Genomic DNA, 16,457 nt, shown 5'->3' with positions numbered 1-16,457 from the left:
TTATGTAATTGTGAGTGAGGAAATGTGTAACCACATGTTCGGCCTCAGGAGCATCTCGTCTCTCCTCATCCATCTCATCTGAAGGTGTGTTCAAAAGAAGAGAGTAACTTAATGACAAACAAAGGCCTCTTTTAATCAAATAAAAAATGAATTTATAGTAAGATTTCGTATAAGTTTTGTATTAATAATTTATAAAATACCGCATAGAATAACTGAATTTTGTAGCTCCAGGTGGCACGGGCGGGTCTGCCTCAGGTTCCATAAGAAGGTCCCACAATCTTTGTGTCTTTGGCAGCACCACACTTGTTACATTTATAGTGTGACGTTGTTGTATTCTGAAAAAGTGATTGATATTGAAGTGAAATATATTGAAATGATTATTATATGTTCACATTAATAGCTTACGCATTTGTTTTAATCTTAAGCTTTTTAACATCTGTATTAATTATTGATTGAGCTTTTGATGGCACGTTTGTTCATGTGAATTTAAAAATAAGATGCTGTTTAATGTGTGCAGTCGAAACCGCCTTTAAAGATTTTATTGATTCACGTCCGCATTTCTTTTTAGTGATCCATATATTATGTCAAAGAACTACCTATAAGATGGCAAGAGTGCATAAATAACAATGGTACATACTTTCATTAATTAAATATATGCAATTAAAAAAAACTACTTTTTGTTCCTCCCAATTTCATATGCAAGGACCTAAAATATATGGTTGCATAATAATGCTGTAATATTTCGAAACTGTCAATGAATTTTAATTCGAGATAGAAACACTAACTTCCTTTGTATATATTCCAAGTACTTGATGAGCGTGGCCAGAGCCGGAGCATGCGCTAGTATAGAGATGTCCCCCGTATCGGCCACTAACGCATGCTCTACGTTATGGAAATGAGAGCGGAACTCCGGACAGTTTGCACGGACCTAATGAAACATTTTCAAATTTAATCACTACTATATTGCATACACAGAGTATTGAAACTCAGGGTTAGTAAACGTTAAATAGGCGGTTTATAACCTGGTGATTCTGAGTTCGATTTATCCAAATGGCACTTGGTAGACACAGAAGTCTGTTAATATGTAGATGATAAAATATATATAAAATAGGTATATCTATGCCATATACCTTTTTGGGGGGTTGCCGACTATCGAAGACACATCATACCTTTCTATAAAGTAAGTTAAACAGCTCTTCACTACTAGTCAACAACTCCAAGTATTGCCCAGTACTACTGTGGTGCTGCTTATCTGTAAGCAACGCTGATCCAACTGATAATTGTACTGCGGGACCATAGGCCATTAGAGCCACGTCAAGACACAGCTTTGTCACGCTTAACATGATGTAGGGTCGGTCTACTTGATCGTTGGATCGGTTGAGATTTATTACAATCTCACCTGAAATAATATTTTTATTAAATAATCAGCTTATTATAGAAGTAGAAATTAAAAGTGGCAAAACATGCGTTAAACAAAACATGAGAATGTTTTTTTCTTACCATTAAAACAGCCACGTTACGTTTAATATGTTCTTAAACCATACAAGATAACATTAATTTAAATTCAGCCGGAAATACAAAGCCCTTCATTTAAATCATTATACAAAATGTAATCGCTCCCTACCTATTTAGGTACACATTTGAAATTAACAACATAATTGGAGAGTACAGGAAGTGTTCACTAATTCCTAAGTAAATACATACCAATTATAAATCTTAGAAGCGTCCCAATATTGTTACTAGGTGATACATTATCGTCGAAGCCGGGAAGGTCCACAGATCGTGCATATTCCTCTACTTCTTCATCACTGAGGTCTGCCGGCGGGTGATATTCGACGGTAGGAGAATGAGAGTCACCACCGTCTAGATGGCTTTCTGGTTCTCTAAGGAGGTCATTAAAAAATGAGAACTTAATTATAGGAACAACCAGTGAATTCAAATAAATGAGATATTTTGATTCTTAATCGGAGTTAGCAGATACTTTAAACAATTGGATTGCGAGATATTTGTGGAGGATGAAAGATGTTTCCAGCCTAAAGGAAGTATCCCAGAACACTCTAACTATTGACTGGTAGTTTATACTCGCAGTATATATACTTAGCAGTCGTAATGACTTTAGTAGCGCGGTTTAGGACATGACGCCATGCCATATCATGATGATATTTATTTTAATGGCTTCAAACCGGAATAAATATTTTGGATGGAATAAGAAATTTGTGTTAAAAACCTAAAATAATACCTATTCCTCTTGAAATATGCAGAAACGATCTTCCTTCTTAATTTAACAAGCTCTCCATATCCAGGGTCGGCTAAGACCCTGTCCAATTGCAGGGTTTCTACCAAATCTGGGTCCAGGAAGTCTTCCGCATAATCGCCAGAATCCATGAAGGATACAGGAACGGTGTTAGGTACAGGTATCGGCAGATTATCGAAATAGTCCAAAAGAAATCCAATGATTCGATCAGAAATATTTAATTTGAGACACGACAGTGAAATATTCAATTTGTATCTGTAATAGGATCGAATTTTTAAAAATTTAAAGTGAATTTGAATAATTTGCGAAAATTCTAGGTATTATAGGTAGATATGATTTGACAATAAAAGGGGCAAGAATCTTGATGAAATTAAAGAGAACACTCTGTTTTGTTAATATCAATAATAAAATATAAAAGTACTGTACATTTAATTACAATAATATGACAAGTGAATAAAATACCTAACTATAACAATTGAATCCAAATATTTTATTAATTCCACAGTATTATCTACGTGGAATATTACATGCGTTGCTATTCATATTATATACAAACATATATATATATATATATATACATACATGACTGATGATAATAATTGAATGCTTATTTATAACTCCTTCATAATATTCGTACCTCGGAAGAAGTTTATAATCTTTTCTTATACTGGTTGAAAAGACTAATGTGCTCTTAACCCTTGGTATTAGATGATGTTCAGAGTCCCCAAGTTTTCTCGACTCTCGCCACGGCTCGTTCCAATCGCAGAATAGAATCTACATTTAACCCAAAATAGTTAGAAATTTTAATTTAAATTACGTACTAAATTTGCTCTGTAGTTTATTTCGCGTGAATTCCGTCGTAGCGTGATATATAGTCTGAAGACTTCCATATTAAATGAACTATCCAATATGAAAAATAACTTTTACACATTAAAAAAAACACTTTTTTGCCGGACTGAAGCTATGTAATTTAGTCGATATCAACTGCGGGGAAATAAATACAGATAATACAACTTTCTCTACAGCTGTGATACTTTTTGACATTCAACACCTTTTGTCTTCACCGTGACCACGCACGCGAAACGTCGGGAAAATTTAAAATTATGTAAAATAATTATATGGTTACGATAAAAAAGTGTTTTCTATAAAAAATCTATTTAAACCCAAATTCCACACAAACAAACAGTTTAACTTTAAAACATTAAGCTCAAAGTAATAATTATTAAAAGTTCATAAAAAGAAAATTAAAAAAATATTAAATATGTTTCAAATACTAAAACAATTAATCATAAAATTCAGCTAATCAGAAATACTTGATCATTATATACACAAACTACATTTCTATTACCCATAGCAAGCTAAGTTAAATGATTAAAAAATATTTTACATTGATTAGTAAAATGATGCTTAAATAACAAAAAATTATTACAACAGATACAAAAAGTTTTAGAAGTTAACAAGCAATATTGTATATTTTAGGAATTTTTGCATTTGACTGGATGAGATCGCTTAGTAGCCGCCGTGTTTTGTTTAACTTTATTGGTATTATTATCATTTAATTGTTTGGAAAAGTGTATTGTTACGTTATAACTATCAAACTATTTTGTTTGGGTCATGTTTTGACAAGGCATACCTGGAATGAACATTCTGCATGGAAACGATCGTATAACTTTTCTTCGAGTTCCATACACGTAGCATCTTCCAGAACTAAGTTCGATGGTTGCAAGTCCGTCTTTATTATGATTCGATTAATATCGATTACCATTAGACGTCCTGGTCTAAAATATAATATAAATTTTATTAATCAGAAATTTAACTCAAACATTTTAGTTGGCACACATTGGTAGAAGTAGATATACAACTATGTACTGTGTATCAAAATACCATAATTTTTAATATAATAATTATTATAATTTTGAACAAGGAAAAATACATGTATCAATACAACAAACAAGTTATTATCGTATAAATGTTTATACCATATGGTAAAATTAAAAAAATTAAAGAGCCCAGTACAATTTATAAGATTTGTAATAATAAGTTCTCAGTATTTTGATATTTTTTAATTTAGCGATTATTGCTTTACTTACTTATGCATACAACCATGCTCAGGTATAATCATGCATGGCCCTTTTAGATCCACATTGATGTTAAACACTTTCTTTCTACTAACAGCATAAGTTAAAACCGATTTACTGATATTTCCTGCTTCTTCAATAGCCGTGGTAACTTCTTGTAATAACTCGTCAGAACTCATTGAATGGGTTTGAAAGAAATTAATCAGTTCCGTTATAGCATGCTGAAATGTGTAAATTGTTAAGCTACTAAGTAAACAAATAGTATCGCATAAAGATAGTGATTCATTCACCTCGTATAAGTTACACTTTTATAAAATTATTTTTTGTTTCAGAAAAATTATGTAAATAGAAAAAAAATGATGTAAAAAAATATAAAAGAGGAAAAAAGTATTAAAAAATGTCAAAGCAGTTTGTCAGGTGTGGGGTTCGAACCCACGCTCCCTCTCGGGAACCAGAGCTTAAATCTGGCGCCTTAGACCACTCGGCCAACCTGACTTGTTTACTATGTTTGAATAAGGCGTACTTACTATTCAAACGAAATATATTATTATAGTTTTATTTATTAATTTTATAATACTGTATAATTCAATGAATTTACTAAATGTTATTTAGTATATAATCACATTTTTATTAGTTTTTATTTTTATTTTTTTGTTTTATAGCCTGTTGCAATCTACAGATTTCCTACACATTACCTATTTATTTAACCTATTCCTTAGTGTAAATACCGTGAACACACACTGGGACATTGCTGTAACAAAAACATTGAGCAAAGTTGCTCAATAATATGTGTATATTTAATTTTCTATAATATGTTGGTTATATTTTGATTCTAGAAAAGTGCTTACAAATTAAGTTGTAAGTTTATTTTATGCCAGCAATTTCATCAAGCTGAATTAAACTTACCTCAATATAAACCAGCTCTAAAGGCTCCATGAGGCAAGTTATAGCCAAATCCGCATGATTATTAATTGGGTTTCTTTCAATATCCAACGCTAAGGCGGTTCCAAGAGTGTTTTCCCGCGCAGTGACCAATAACTGTACCAACTCGCCATCTGACGACACGCCTTCCACAACTATGTTATCTGCTCGAACTGAAAACTGAAATAAACATTGAAATAATAAGATGTTGACGTTTTTTGTTCGTTCTAGTGTACGTTAATGCTAACTGGTATTATCCGGTTTCGCTCAAATACACTATTATATACGCAGAAAGTGATTTGACTGTAATCGCTTTGTAAATACTACCTTTGATGGTCATTTGTTTTAATGTCCAACTCATCAATTATGGTGATACCAAAACTAAAAAATGTTCTTCAATGCCGCTTTTAAAGATGTATGTAACTTATTTTAAAGCTTTTTCGACCTATTGTCAAACATATAAATACATTCGTAAAAAATCAATTTTTTTAGAAAGTCAATAATAAATATACAAAAATGTATTGTAATACCACTGGGTATAGAAATTATACAATAAAAACCTTGTATGCTTTAGCAGACGGTCTTGTTTCGAGAGATGCAAGGAATTGAGTAAGAGTGACCACTAGAACTTCTCTATTCCTGTTCATCAATGTGAATGAGCTATTCGCCAGAGTTAGGTTTATTTTGTGCTCTGAAATAGAAAATGTTAATGCGTTATTTTAATGGTAAAGACTCTTAATATGAAAACTATATAATGCCAAATTCTGCTAAGAAATTTCGTCACCGCCCCCCCACTTGCATTCTGGAATCCAATGTCGTTGGAGTGGTGGAAGCTCCGGTATAGCAGGTGTCCATGGGCACGGGTTACCTCTTTATTCAAAGTTTGCCTCCTGTCCATAAAAATTAATACCTGTTATAAGCTCCACAAGTAATTCCATAGGGCCTACAGGCTTTCGCAATTTACTAAGTAATACCAAACACGAGAAACGAATAAACTTTTTGCGTTATTGTTTACGAATCATTAAGTTATATTGAGGCAGGCATCATGTAAACTGCATGAGATATTGGAATTATTGAACCATCTATGCGGTCTAGACAGTTCTTTTTTGAAGAAGATGACGTAGTACGTAGACGAAAGGTATACATGTAAAAATACATCAAACAAGAAAATATTATTTCCAAATAATATATCAAATAAAAATAAATAAATCTTACCAATGCATTGTTTAGATTTCTCCTTATAAGGTTCTCCCTCCACATATCCGATCAGCTCACAGACCTTTTTCTTCTCGGGACTTGAGAGATGGCTCCACAGTGTTTTGTTTCTCTCAGTTTTAACGCAAAGCTCAGCCTTTGACTTGACGCTGTCAGGTTCGTTCTCAGAATCTGATAGTGGATTCCACCAATCAAATTCCGTCTCTACCACTTCAATTCGGTCTGGCTCTTGGTTGAGAAGCTACAAAAAATAAAATATTTTTTATTAACACTGTTGCATTTCATATTTGGTACATATACATTCAGATAACGTATATAAAGAGGAAACTGGCAGCCTTATCACTAACAAGCGATCTCTTCCAGGCAACCCAAGTTAGTAAAGAAATACAAATACAAAATTCATATGGAAAGAATATGGTTAAGAGATTATTTTTATATAGAAGACTTTTAAAGACGTTAGTTAAATTAAGACGTAAATTACATGATATTATCACAATAATAAACCAGCCACGAATATAATGAAATTGTCTTCTTGTTCTTACCTCAAACTTAGCTTGTTCCCTCGCAATAACGACTGATATAATCGGCAAGTTATCCTCACACTTCTGCAAATCCATCTTTAATTCTATATCATTGGGACTTCTCAATAGACTCTTATAAGTTTTCTTATAAATATTGTAGTTTTCCCTGTGCTTTTTAATTGCCGCCCAGGTGTAGGGACGAACACGTTGTTCTAAAACCACGTTGTAGGCATATCTCCACCATTTTTTTATGTTTTTCAGTAACGGTACCCCGGGGTGAAGATGTCTATATTTTCTGAGGAAAACATATTTACTTAGTGTAAATTAATTTAAACACTTTTTTATCGAGGAAGTAAATAGATACAATTTAGTAACACCAAAATTGGCATAATTCAGATTTAATTCAGTCCGGCACATCGGGTAATTAGCTGTATCCACAAATTATTGTTTTTGATATACCTATTAAGCTGTATCCTTCTAAACGAAGCCAGGAGGTTATCAATCGAGAGATACTGCCGCCTTGATAGCTGTAAAGCGCTGTCTTGAAGCACCGCATCGACCAAAAGTCGTGGGACTCGCGCCTCGCCAGACCGGTTAATTAGAACCTTTACTTTGCAAGTAACTGGTTTTAAAACTGAAAAGAAATCATAATATTAATAATAATTTATTATAAGAATATCGTACAAAAATGTGTTACGTAAGTTCGCATATTTTACCACACACAATGGCGCGCAAATTTGTCTATAAAGTAGTTTTACATTATTAGTCAAATATTATATTATTTATATCGTACAAATCATATCAAACGTTATTAAATTTATATCAACTATAGTGTCTCACGCAAATAATAATTTATTGAATAATACATTTTTCCAAAAGCAATCCACCAAGTCGATTTTTAAAGACTCTAGTCGGAAGGTCTATTAATTATTTTGGTAAATTATTGTAAACCTTAATCGCCATACAAAAGGTCTTACTAAACAGTTCCAGATTGACTTTTGGCACAGCTAATTATTCCCCATGTCTACTTCTCACTTCGACTTAAAAATATGTATGTATCTGTGCACGAATAAAGACATTTCTAAAATATAAATACAGGGAAGAGATAAAATTTTGAGTTTCTACTATCTTGATAGTTGCATACCTTTACTTGTCTTGACACAACAAATTACTCTAATACATTTCTTTTGAGCCTTAAATAGCCTATTTACTTCGACTGAAGTTCCCCAAACTATAATTCCATATTTAAGTATAGATGAAACATATGCATGATAAGCAGCCAATACCGTTTCATGGTTAACAGTTTCCCTAAGTCTATTTTGTTCTATAACTTTTCAATGTGTGCTTCCCAACTACAAAATTTATCTAGCGATATACCTAAAAATACACACTCATTGATTATTTATAGTTTATTCTTTTTGTATTGTAAGTCTATTTGTGTTTTTGAGTTGTAGGTCTGAAAATGGACTATGTTAGTTTTGATCATATTTATTTGTAGATTATTTAAATTCATCCAGTTGATGGCGTCATCTAGATTAATTTAGTAGTTTTTTTAATCTTGATCGTATTTACTTTTTATTATAAGTTCTGGTGTATAGCATCTGGGAGGTCATTTATGTATGTTAGAAAATGTAGTGGGGCCAAAATGTTCTTTAGGTAATGCGTGACCAGACATACCTAATACAACATACAGAGATACTCAATATTCTATATGAACATTTTGTCCAGATTAATTACATATGTTTTCACATGTTTTTTTGCTGAAATTGAAGATTTGTAGGTTCACCAGCTGAACGCATACGCAAATTGAATATTAAATTAACACATTTCTTCTTTTATTGTTCATTGTCGAATATATATGTATGATTCGTTTCAAATTGTTAATTTATAGGCATGACTGGCGATAAAAAATAATGTAACAATACTTACGAAACTCAAAGTCCTCGTGATGCATCGAGAACTTGTCTAATCCAGTAAGCATATAATGCTTCCAATTATAATACTGCATCGGCGTTATATGTGCTATCTCTCTGTCATCTAACGCGGTGGCTGTTGGATTCCAGTAGAGTGACATAGATTCAATACGCATCATTTGGTATACCGTGGACGCGTTAGTGGGTGTTACCGCAGGCTTCCATTTGCTGAAAATATTAGTCATGAAATCTTGATTGAAATTTATCAAGATGGTTTTTCATAATGTTACTGCGAGAATATGATCTAGTTGTCGATGCTTTTAATTTAAAAGCACTAAGATTAATTCAATTTTATTTATTCTAATCACAATTGTCATAAATAACAATCTATATTTTAAAAACCTTTTAATTTCACCTGGTTTTTTCACCTTTAGGCCTATCACATATATAACTCCAAAACACACTCTTTACTTTGATTATATACCAGTAGGTATCGGTATTTTCGACGCATAACTGACCAGTTTGGCGTGATGGGGTACTATACTAACCTGTTCGTAGTCTCAATAGACAAACTCTGCAAACACAATCCACACGCAAGCGGCCCATCCTTAGAACTGATGGAGTCTTCATATCTCACATGCACGTTCCTTATATAAATCTGAAGATTATTTACGATCGCTGTAAATAAATTCTCAAAGAAGTTCTGAGGTCCCTTTAGTATCTCACTCTCAGCCTCTAAATCCTGAAGGATCTTCCGTTTCGCTGCTCTTGTTAGTCGCTTCTCGCGTTCTGGATCGAAATAGCTATTAGATATAGCTGGACCGACTAGTATGAGGACATCCTCTATGTGTACGACCACAGGCTGTGTGTACAGACCCGACCATGGTATTTGTAAATTGATTTTTCCAATTGTACCGATTTTCACATCGATTGGGAGATCTAGTTCGTACTGAAATAAGAGCCTTGTTTATTATTTTAACTAATCTATATGAATAATACGTAGCTTATATCGAGCTTATAACCGAATTTCGTTAATAACTAACTAAAATGTATGGTAGGTATGTCTTACCAGAGCTTCAGGCTTAAGCTTCAATTCGGTTAAGTTAACATTTCCACTAAATATGCCAACATTAAGATTTTCAGTATCCAGGTCTTGGACATATTTGCCCAAGAGCCGATTAAGAATACCGGCCACTGCGCCTTCAAACATGTTTTTGATTAGATTTTCACCCCTGGAAATAATAAACCATTAAACCTTGAACTAGTACTGGAAGTAACCCTTGAACTAGAACTTTGTATAAAATAAAACATTGATAATTATTAAAAATCTACACTTAATCCAGTCTACATATCAACGCAGCGAAAACTGAATGTTATTAATGTGTACTATCTCTTATCTGATAAACGAACCGATAATCGAAATGTCAAATATCTAAAATGTACACAAGCTATTGTTTTAATGAAACTAAACCTTCGTATACATGTACCCTTATTCGTAGAATACGTTGCTCGGAATTAAGGAAAAACTGGAAGTTCCATTCAGTTATTCATACCTTACAGCATAAAACCAATAACGGTCAAAGTAAAAATCATTAGGACATTCGCTCCCAAGTGGGCAGTAATCACGCGACCTGACTTTAACATAGGTAGACTTCTAGGCACCTAGATTTGAGATAAAATTACGTGGAATTATAGAGATTTTTTTTTGTAATTTATACATAAAAGGTCTGTATTATTTCTTATATATATTATTACAAAATAATTAACGAATATTAATTATGATGAATTAGAAGGAGACTTGTAATAAAATAGTAATGATCCATTAAGTGAAAGGTCATGTTTTCGGCACGCGTCATATCTGAGGATATGATGTTTCCCATCTCAGGCTAAGAATAGATTCAAGACCAAGGACGTACTATCGACCTAAACCTTCAGGACCTAATATAATAAAAAAGGATTAGAATTTGCAGCTGACGAAGTACCTTGCAATTACTTAGTAAGGAGGAAAAATTAATTAGATTGTTCGACTACGAATAAAACACTTGTTACTCACCGCCCGTTACATGACTTTCCCCAAACACTGGAAGATTAAGACCTCTTAATGACGTCAGGACCTCCGGAGGGAATGAATGTTTTTGACATGATATGTCAACCAATATTTAGGTACTGCGGTCTACGCAGAAGCAAATCGAGCGCATGCGTAAAGGCCGTCTAGGTACGGGAACGAGCAAAGCTGATATTTGGGAATTCCGTTATGCATTCCAAGGATTCATCGTTGGTCAATACTTTTATGACGTAATATCTCTAATTTTTTAATTATAACTATCGAACATGATTATTTCAAATTTAATGGTTATTAGATATTAATAAATTTACTTTGCTAGATTGTAATTTATAAAATTTGTTATAAAAAAAAAACTTAAGAACAGGGCGATGGCTATTTACAAATTTAAATAGGAATTTACTCCACCCCTAAGAGCAAAATAAAATTGTCTAAAATGATCCTCGTTACATAAAAACATTTATTTGATGTCGGTTTATATTTTACGTTATATGTCTATCTAGATAAAATAATATATATATAGATGTGTCCATCCACCTGTGTATCATTTTCGTTAAGCTTATAAGTTTCAAGAAAAGAGCGTACAAAGTCGTGAATAGCCGACAACGCACTTGAGAGCCTTCTGGCAATGTAAGTGGGCGGAGGTATCACTAAACATCAGGTGAGCCTTCCGCAAGTTTGCCTTTGTATTACATAAAAAAACTCACCCAAAACACTAACGCCACTTATAATAAATATATATATATATATATATGTTGTAGGAAATAAAACATCAAACATACAATTCTAGTAATTTTAATATGATATAATCAAAACACACTACAAAATATGTTTTGTGACATAATTAAGAAACCAGTAAATTAGTCAACCTCTCTAACAGCAGTTTATGGTGACCGAGGTAATGAAAGGCAAGCGTTGCAAGAGCCAGTCGGTATCTGAGGTTCAAAGCAATCAGAGGGGCAGATGGGACAAGATGCTGCGAATTGACGAGGATACTCGCATTGTGGTGCTGTGGACCACTCAGATGCTTCACTTTTCTGTAAATTAAATTATAAGGAAGAGAAATAAAGAAAGTTATATTATTCAAATAAGAATATGTTTAAGGAATTAAATATTACAGTATCTGGTCAATATATTCTTGAAGCCTTGTTGTATGAACAATAAAATATAAAGTTTCAATTTTCACTCGAAACAGAACAAATTTAAGCGTACGACCAACCAGGCTCCAGAAGATAAACCACGCCTTATATGGAAATTGTATTCGTTTTTACAACACACTCCCAAGCTAAATTAGATAATAATCACTGACTACATTCAAAGCCCTCGTTAAACGTAAATTAATCAATAAAGCTTTTTACAGATAAATACTTAAATGATCCTAATCCTTGGGATTGAGTTCAAACAATGTGTATAACTCAAAACTTAGCGATTAAAAAGAGTGGCGGAGAGTTACTTGCCCGCTCTACGCCCTTGCCTAGCTAACTGCTAGTATACCTAAAGTTAGAATTAATTTAACTTCTTTTCTGACGTTCGTAAGTGTAATTGTTTACGTATATGAAAAAAACAATTGTAATATTTTTAATGATATAATACCCGATAGTGTGACGTAATACGATCATAAGAAGCTGTATGTATTTTATCTCAAATAATAATATATTAAACATTTTTTAAGTTGAATGTTTTCACATGTAATATATAATTTCATCAATCACAACCAATTTCATAGTTAAGTAATTATTTAGTTATTTAGCAGTTCTTTTAAAACAACGGGAATTTCTGAGACAGCTTAGAATTACCTTTATAAAATTTGCAAGCGCACACTGCATCACATCATATGCAGGACAGCCAAGGTGTACTCCCTGTGCGGGTAGTTCACCACTCAAGCAGGTCTCTTTCACATGCTCTATAGGGGTAGACCACGCTGCTTTCTGCTTAGCGAAATCATCAAGATAGGCCTTTATCTTCGCCTTATCTACATTTTTGCCATCCATCCACCCGGATTTCTCGAAAAGGCATGTCATTCTTGCGCACTAAAATGAGATAAGCAAAAGAAACTATGGAAAAAATTTGAAAATCATCAATCCATGAATCCTTAGCTAACGTACAAGACGGTACAACTGTCGTGCGTTAAATAGTTATAAAACTTACATGAGGAGATTGGACATCTTTACACTGTTCAGCAATTTCTGGTTTCACCACCTTGGGCATGTTCAAGCAAGTGAAGATCTGAAAATGGTTAGAGATTGTACAAAAAAAAACATATCTAATATTCATTTAAATCGGTTCGATACTTACAGCTCTGGGTATAGCTCCACAACGAACTGGTGGAGTCACTGGAGCCTCTGCTTGACATAGCTATAAAATACGAATTAATTATTGCATTATTAAGACATAATAACCTAGTCACACTAAAATGCTTTACGCTTTAGTCTCAGATTTCTAAGAGTTCTAGTATCCATGATGTCTTCCCGAATATTTGTTCGATTTTAGCGTCAGACATCCTTCACCGTCCGAGCTTAAACACTATAAGTATTAATTACGGGTAAGGAAGAACAATTCCATTGACATACAGAAAGCTTTCAAACGCAAGATCCCTCACGGTTGGGGATCCAATGCTTGTCACTAGGTTGCAACTGCTCCTCGTGCTATTGCAATACTTACTTAATTCACAATAATTTATTGCTTTAATCAAGTAACATTTGTGTAGTTTATATTTTTCAACATAGCAGAATTTTAATTACACTAAATAAGATTACAAAAACACATACCTGCAAGCCAACGCAAAATATAGTAACAATATAGAAAAGAAGCATTTTAGGACCGGTGTACCGCCTGATTCACCAGATACTAATGTACTGCAATTGTGCTAATCACTTGATATAGGAACTTCACCTAAAAGGTCAGACGTGATTGTAAACGGTACGAAAAAACAAACATCTTAAGGATGATTAGACACTCTGCATTTAGGTGAAATATATCTTATTCTAATATTTCTATAGATCATATGCTGAATTATAACAATATTTTATCCTCTTTCCAAATAAATATCATTGTATGTCAATAATTATTTTCTTGAATTTCTAATCTTCTTTAAAAATTTAAGCAAAAGTAAAAAAACATACTTTAGGTACTTAATTTTTTTTAATACTCCAAATTTTTCCCACATTCATCTAATACAACTTTACTTTACAAACCAGTATCTTAAGGCATACATTAAAAAATTTAGCTGCTATGACAAGTTCGAAATAAGATCACTTGTAGACAGCCTAAGAGTTCATTGATTGGTATAAAATAATAATATTATAAACAATTGACATTGTTATCTTAAGACCATAAAATTAACCAAGTAACAAAAAATATCGATAAAATTGGATGTGATGACAATGTTAAGTTTAAATAAAACAACATTCATATATTTGAAATAATATTTTTATTACAACAATTTTTAATAATTTTTACAAGAATAAATTAAATAAATATTCCTACTTTACCTAAAATAAACCAAAAACTGAAAGTTTTGTTTCAAATATAAATAAATGTTTTAATTTCCTTGTCGACAACATGTATAAAAAATGTAACCATGGAAATATATCCTGTTTAGTGTACTTACCATTTAATCCTCATCAGTCAAATCAAAAAAGTCAACGTCTAAAATTGGTAAGGATTCTTCATCTTTCATTAAGGGAGGAGGCTTAACTTCAAAATGTGGATATTTTGGATGCCACCATTCATAAATATTCCACTTACAAACCGTGTCCAGTACAACATGACGCAATGCCTGGAAATTTGAAATTGCCTCAGGAGGACTTCTAAAGCCCAACTGAAGTTTGAGTCCTGGTGACATATATGACAAACAAAAACTTGATAAGGTCATACCCATCAATGGTGGAATGTTGTAGACATGTTTACTACAAATCTGTAAGAAAATATTTCATTTATAAGCAATATAACTCCAAATTTGTGTATAAACAATATTAAAATAATAAACTCAAAGGATTACTACTAAAGCAAAAAACAAGTTTAATAGTCTACAAAAAATATATTTTTTAACAAGTCAGTAAAATTAACCTGTAGAACTATGTTATCTTCTTCAGGATTGGCACAAACCCTGCCTTCATCTTCAAATGTAGTTAATGGCCTAATCACACTCTTCTTAAATTTAATATATATGTTCCAGTACAACTGACCCTTGGAATACCAAACGCTGACACACTTTTGTTTCAACAATTTATGTGGTGGTATTTTATACTCCTCATACTGTCCAGCTCTATCTACAAAGTCCCCATATGTACAATATAATGCTCTTATTACTCTTTGACGCAATCCATAAGCTCTGTAGGTCTCATCAATATGCAATCTTTCAGGTAAAAGCTTGTGGCCTTTACAGTATCGTCTATATATTGAATACCAAAAGGATTCTCGTTTAGTTATACAATAAGTTGCTTTGTTGATAGCAGAGAAGGTGGGAATGTCTTTTGGTTCAATAAAAGCAGATATCAAATACCATACAATTTCTGGATAAACTAAACCAGTATCAGTTTGAGATTTGTGAAGGTTTTTAGTTTTCAACTTTTTTTGATCCTTATCTTCCTCATTAACAATATCGTCTTCATGTTGATTCTCCTTTATTTGCTGAGAAATTGATAATTCTAAAATAAAAATTTATAAAATATGTTATAAATAGGCAAATTGTTAATACACTTAAGTGTAACGCTAAAACAATATTTGTATAATGATTATTATTAAGAATAAAACATATTTCCAAAAAGTAACACTTAATAAAGGTTTAACATCAAACTATTCAATTCTTAGTAATAAAAACTGTTTCAGAGACTCAGCCAATGCAAATAACGAATTTAAGTTTGTACCTAAAAAACCCAACATGCAAACCAGAACTTTAAAAACTTTTGAAACCAAAATAAATGTTATTTTTTGAAATGAACAAAATATACACGTACATACATACATACGTTTGGCCTTTTTATGTCCTTTTTTCTTTGGCATGGCACAGAAGCTCGTAAAAAGTTAGAGAAATTTCTGACTAGAACAATGAAAATTGATATTGAATTTTTAAGTTCAGATTCATAAAACTAATTCAATAAAAAAAATATTTTAGATCACAGAGTACATTATATGAGGGTGAACAGATGAGAGACCTACTTGATCGGCGGTCTATCTGCAGCTAGTGATGTAATTAATAGGCATTATCTGTCAAAACATATGAAATCTAAATCATTTTCGGACGATTAATATTTTTATAAGAGTTAAAGGCAATAAATAATAATTGATGATTGACGATATTTTCATTATTATCAATTTGACTGCAGTATTTACGCTATATTAAGTCATTTTAATACTATTCAGTTTTAATTACATAATTATAATGGAAAAGGATGTTTTGTGTACCTATCTTCGTTACTTTTATATTTATATGTCTAAATATTTCTCCATGGTAACGAGTTTCATACAATAAAACTATTGGACAGTATGAAA

The 16,457-nt window shown here is 32.3% G+C and overlaps 3 protein-coding genes and 1 non-coding gene across 5 annotated transcripts in view; all 4 read right to left on the bottom strand.

Moving 5' to 3' along the window:
* LOC123720752 (vacuolar protein sorting-associated protein 13A-like) overlaps window positions 1-10,969 on the bottom strand; it is a 33,219-nt gene extending 22,250 nt beyond the window's left edge. Inside the window, exons 1-17 of the mRNA XM_045677500.1 lie at window positions 10,956-10,969; window positions 9,972-10,134; window positions 9,451-9,851; window positions 8,919-9,130; window positions 7,449-7,623; window positions 7,011-7,284; window positions 6,469-6,709; window positions 5,814-5,944; window positions 5,239-5,433; window positions 4,345-4,553; window positions 3,888-4,032; window positions 2,892-3,028; window positions 2,240-2,509; window positions 1,705-1,883; window positions 1,170-1,399; window positions 786-928; window positions 201-335 (exon numbers count right to left, since the gene is read on the bottom strand). Of these exons, the coding sequence (XP_045533456.1) occupies window positions 201-335; window positions 786-928; window positions 1,170-1,399; window positions 1,705-1,883; window positions 2,240-2,509; window positions 2,892-3,028; window positions 3,888-4,032; window positions 4,345-4,553; window positions 5,239-5,433; window positions 5,814-5,944; window positions 6,469-6,709; window positions 7,011-7,284; window positions 7,449-7,623; window positions 8,919-9,130; window positions 9,451-9,851; window positions 9,972-10,112 (3,218 nt within the window). The 5' untranslated portion in view covers window positions 10,113-10,134; window positions 10,956-10,969. The remainder of the gene's footprint in view (window positions 1-200; window positions 336-785; window positions 929-1,169; window positions 1,400-1,704; window positions 1,884-2,239; window positions 2,510-2,891; window positions 3,029-3,887; window positions 4,033-4,344; window positions 4,554-5,238; window positions 5,434-5,813; window positions 5,945-6,468; window positions 6,710-7,010; window positions 7,285-7,448; window positions 7,624-8,918; window positions 9,131-9,450; window positions 9,852-9,971; window positions 10,135-10,955) is intronic.
* Trnal-uaa lies at window positions 4,744-4,827 on the bottom strand. The gene has a single exon. It is a non-coding gene; the product is annotated as a tRNA-Leu (tRNA).
* Window positions 10,970-11,743: 774 nt separating the features above from the next.
* Window positions 11,744-13,868, bottom strand: LOC123720060. The gene is made up of 5 exons (XM_045676510.1): window positions 13,733-13,868; window positions 13,260-13,319; window positions 13,113-13,190; window positions 12,761-12,994; window positions 11,744-12,001 (listed from the first exon to the last, which is right to left on the bottom strand). The coding sequence occupies exons 1-5, from the start codon at window positions 13,775-13,777 to the stop codon at window positions 11,849-11,851; spliced, it is 570 nt and encodes a 189-aa protein (XP_045532466.1). The 5' UTR covers window positions 13,778-13,868; the 3' UTR covers window positions 11,744-11,848.
* A 641-nt stretch (window positions 13,869-14,509) lies between these two features.
* LOC123720036 (transmembrane protein 183) lies at window positions 14,510-16,128 on the bottom strand. Of its 2 annotated transcripts, none has more exons than XM_045676466.1 (3): window positions 15,935-16,128; window positions 15,033-15,613; window positions 14,510-14,880 (listed from the first exon to the last, which is right to left on the bottom strand). In XM_045676466.1, exons 1-3 carry the CDS (start codon window positions 15,966-15,968, stop codon window positions 14,578-14,580), a joined length of 918 nt encoding a protein of 305 aa, XP_045532422.1. In that variant the 5' UTR covers window positions 15,969-16,128; the 3' UTR covers window positions 14,510-14,577. The 2 variants fall into 2 exon arrangements, with proteins under 2 accessions (XP_045532422.1, XP_045532423.1); XM_045676467.1 differs by lacking the exon at window positions 15,935-16,128 and adding an exon at window positions 15,833-15,908.
* Window positions 16,129-16,457: the final 329 nt, after the last annotated feature.

The sequence above is a fragment of the Pieris brassicae genome, chromosome 2, assembly GCF_905147105.1.
Source record: "Pieris brassicae chromosome 2, ilPieBrab1.1, whole genome shotgun sequence".
Classification (NCBI taxonomy): domain Eukaryota; kingdom Metazoa; phylum Arthropoda; class Insecta; order Lepidoptera; family Pieridae; genus Pieris; species Pieris brassicae.
The sequence above is the reverse complement of the archived record's forward strand: the minus strand, read 5'-3'. Positions and strand labels throughout refer to the sequence as shown.

What these genes read in the sequence shown, in the direction of transcription:
- LOC123720060 (XM_045676510.1), bottom strand. Translation starts at nt 13,777, where the DNA reads ATGCTTCTTTTCTATATTGTTACTATATTTTGCGTTGGCTTGCAG. An exon ending in TATTTTGCGTTGGCTTGCAG is followed by an intron (nt 13,320 to 13,732) that starts GTATGTGTTTTT and finishes CGTATTTTATAG; the next exon opens with CTATGTCAAGCAGAGGCTCC. An exon ending in CGCTTGCAAATTTTATAAAG is followed by an intron (nt 12,002 to 12,760) that starts GTAATTCTAAGC and finishes TTTAATTTACAG; the next exon opens with AAAAGTGAAGCATCTGAGTG.
- LOC123720036 (XM_045676466.1), bottom strand. Translation starts at nt 15,968, where the DNA reads ATGCCAAAGAAAAAAGGACATAAAAAGGCCAAAC. An exon ending in AGGACATAAAAAGGCCAAAC is followed by an intron (nt 15,614 to 15,934) that starts GTATGTATGTAT and finishes TTTTTATTTTAG; the next exon opens with AATTATCAATTTCTCAGCAA. An exon ending in AAGATAACATAGTTCTACAG is followed by an intron (nt 14,881 to 15,032) that starts GTTAATTTTACT and finishes ATTTTCTTACAG; the next exon opens with ATTTGTAGTAAACATGTCTA.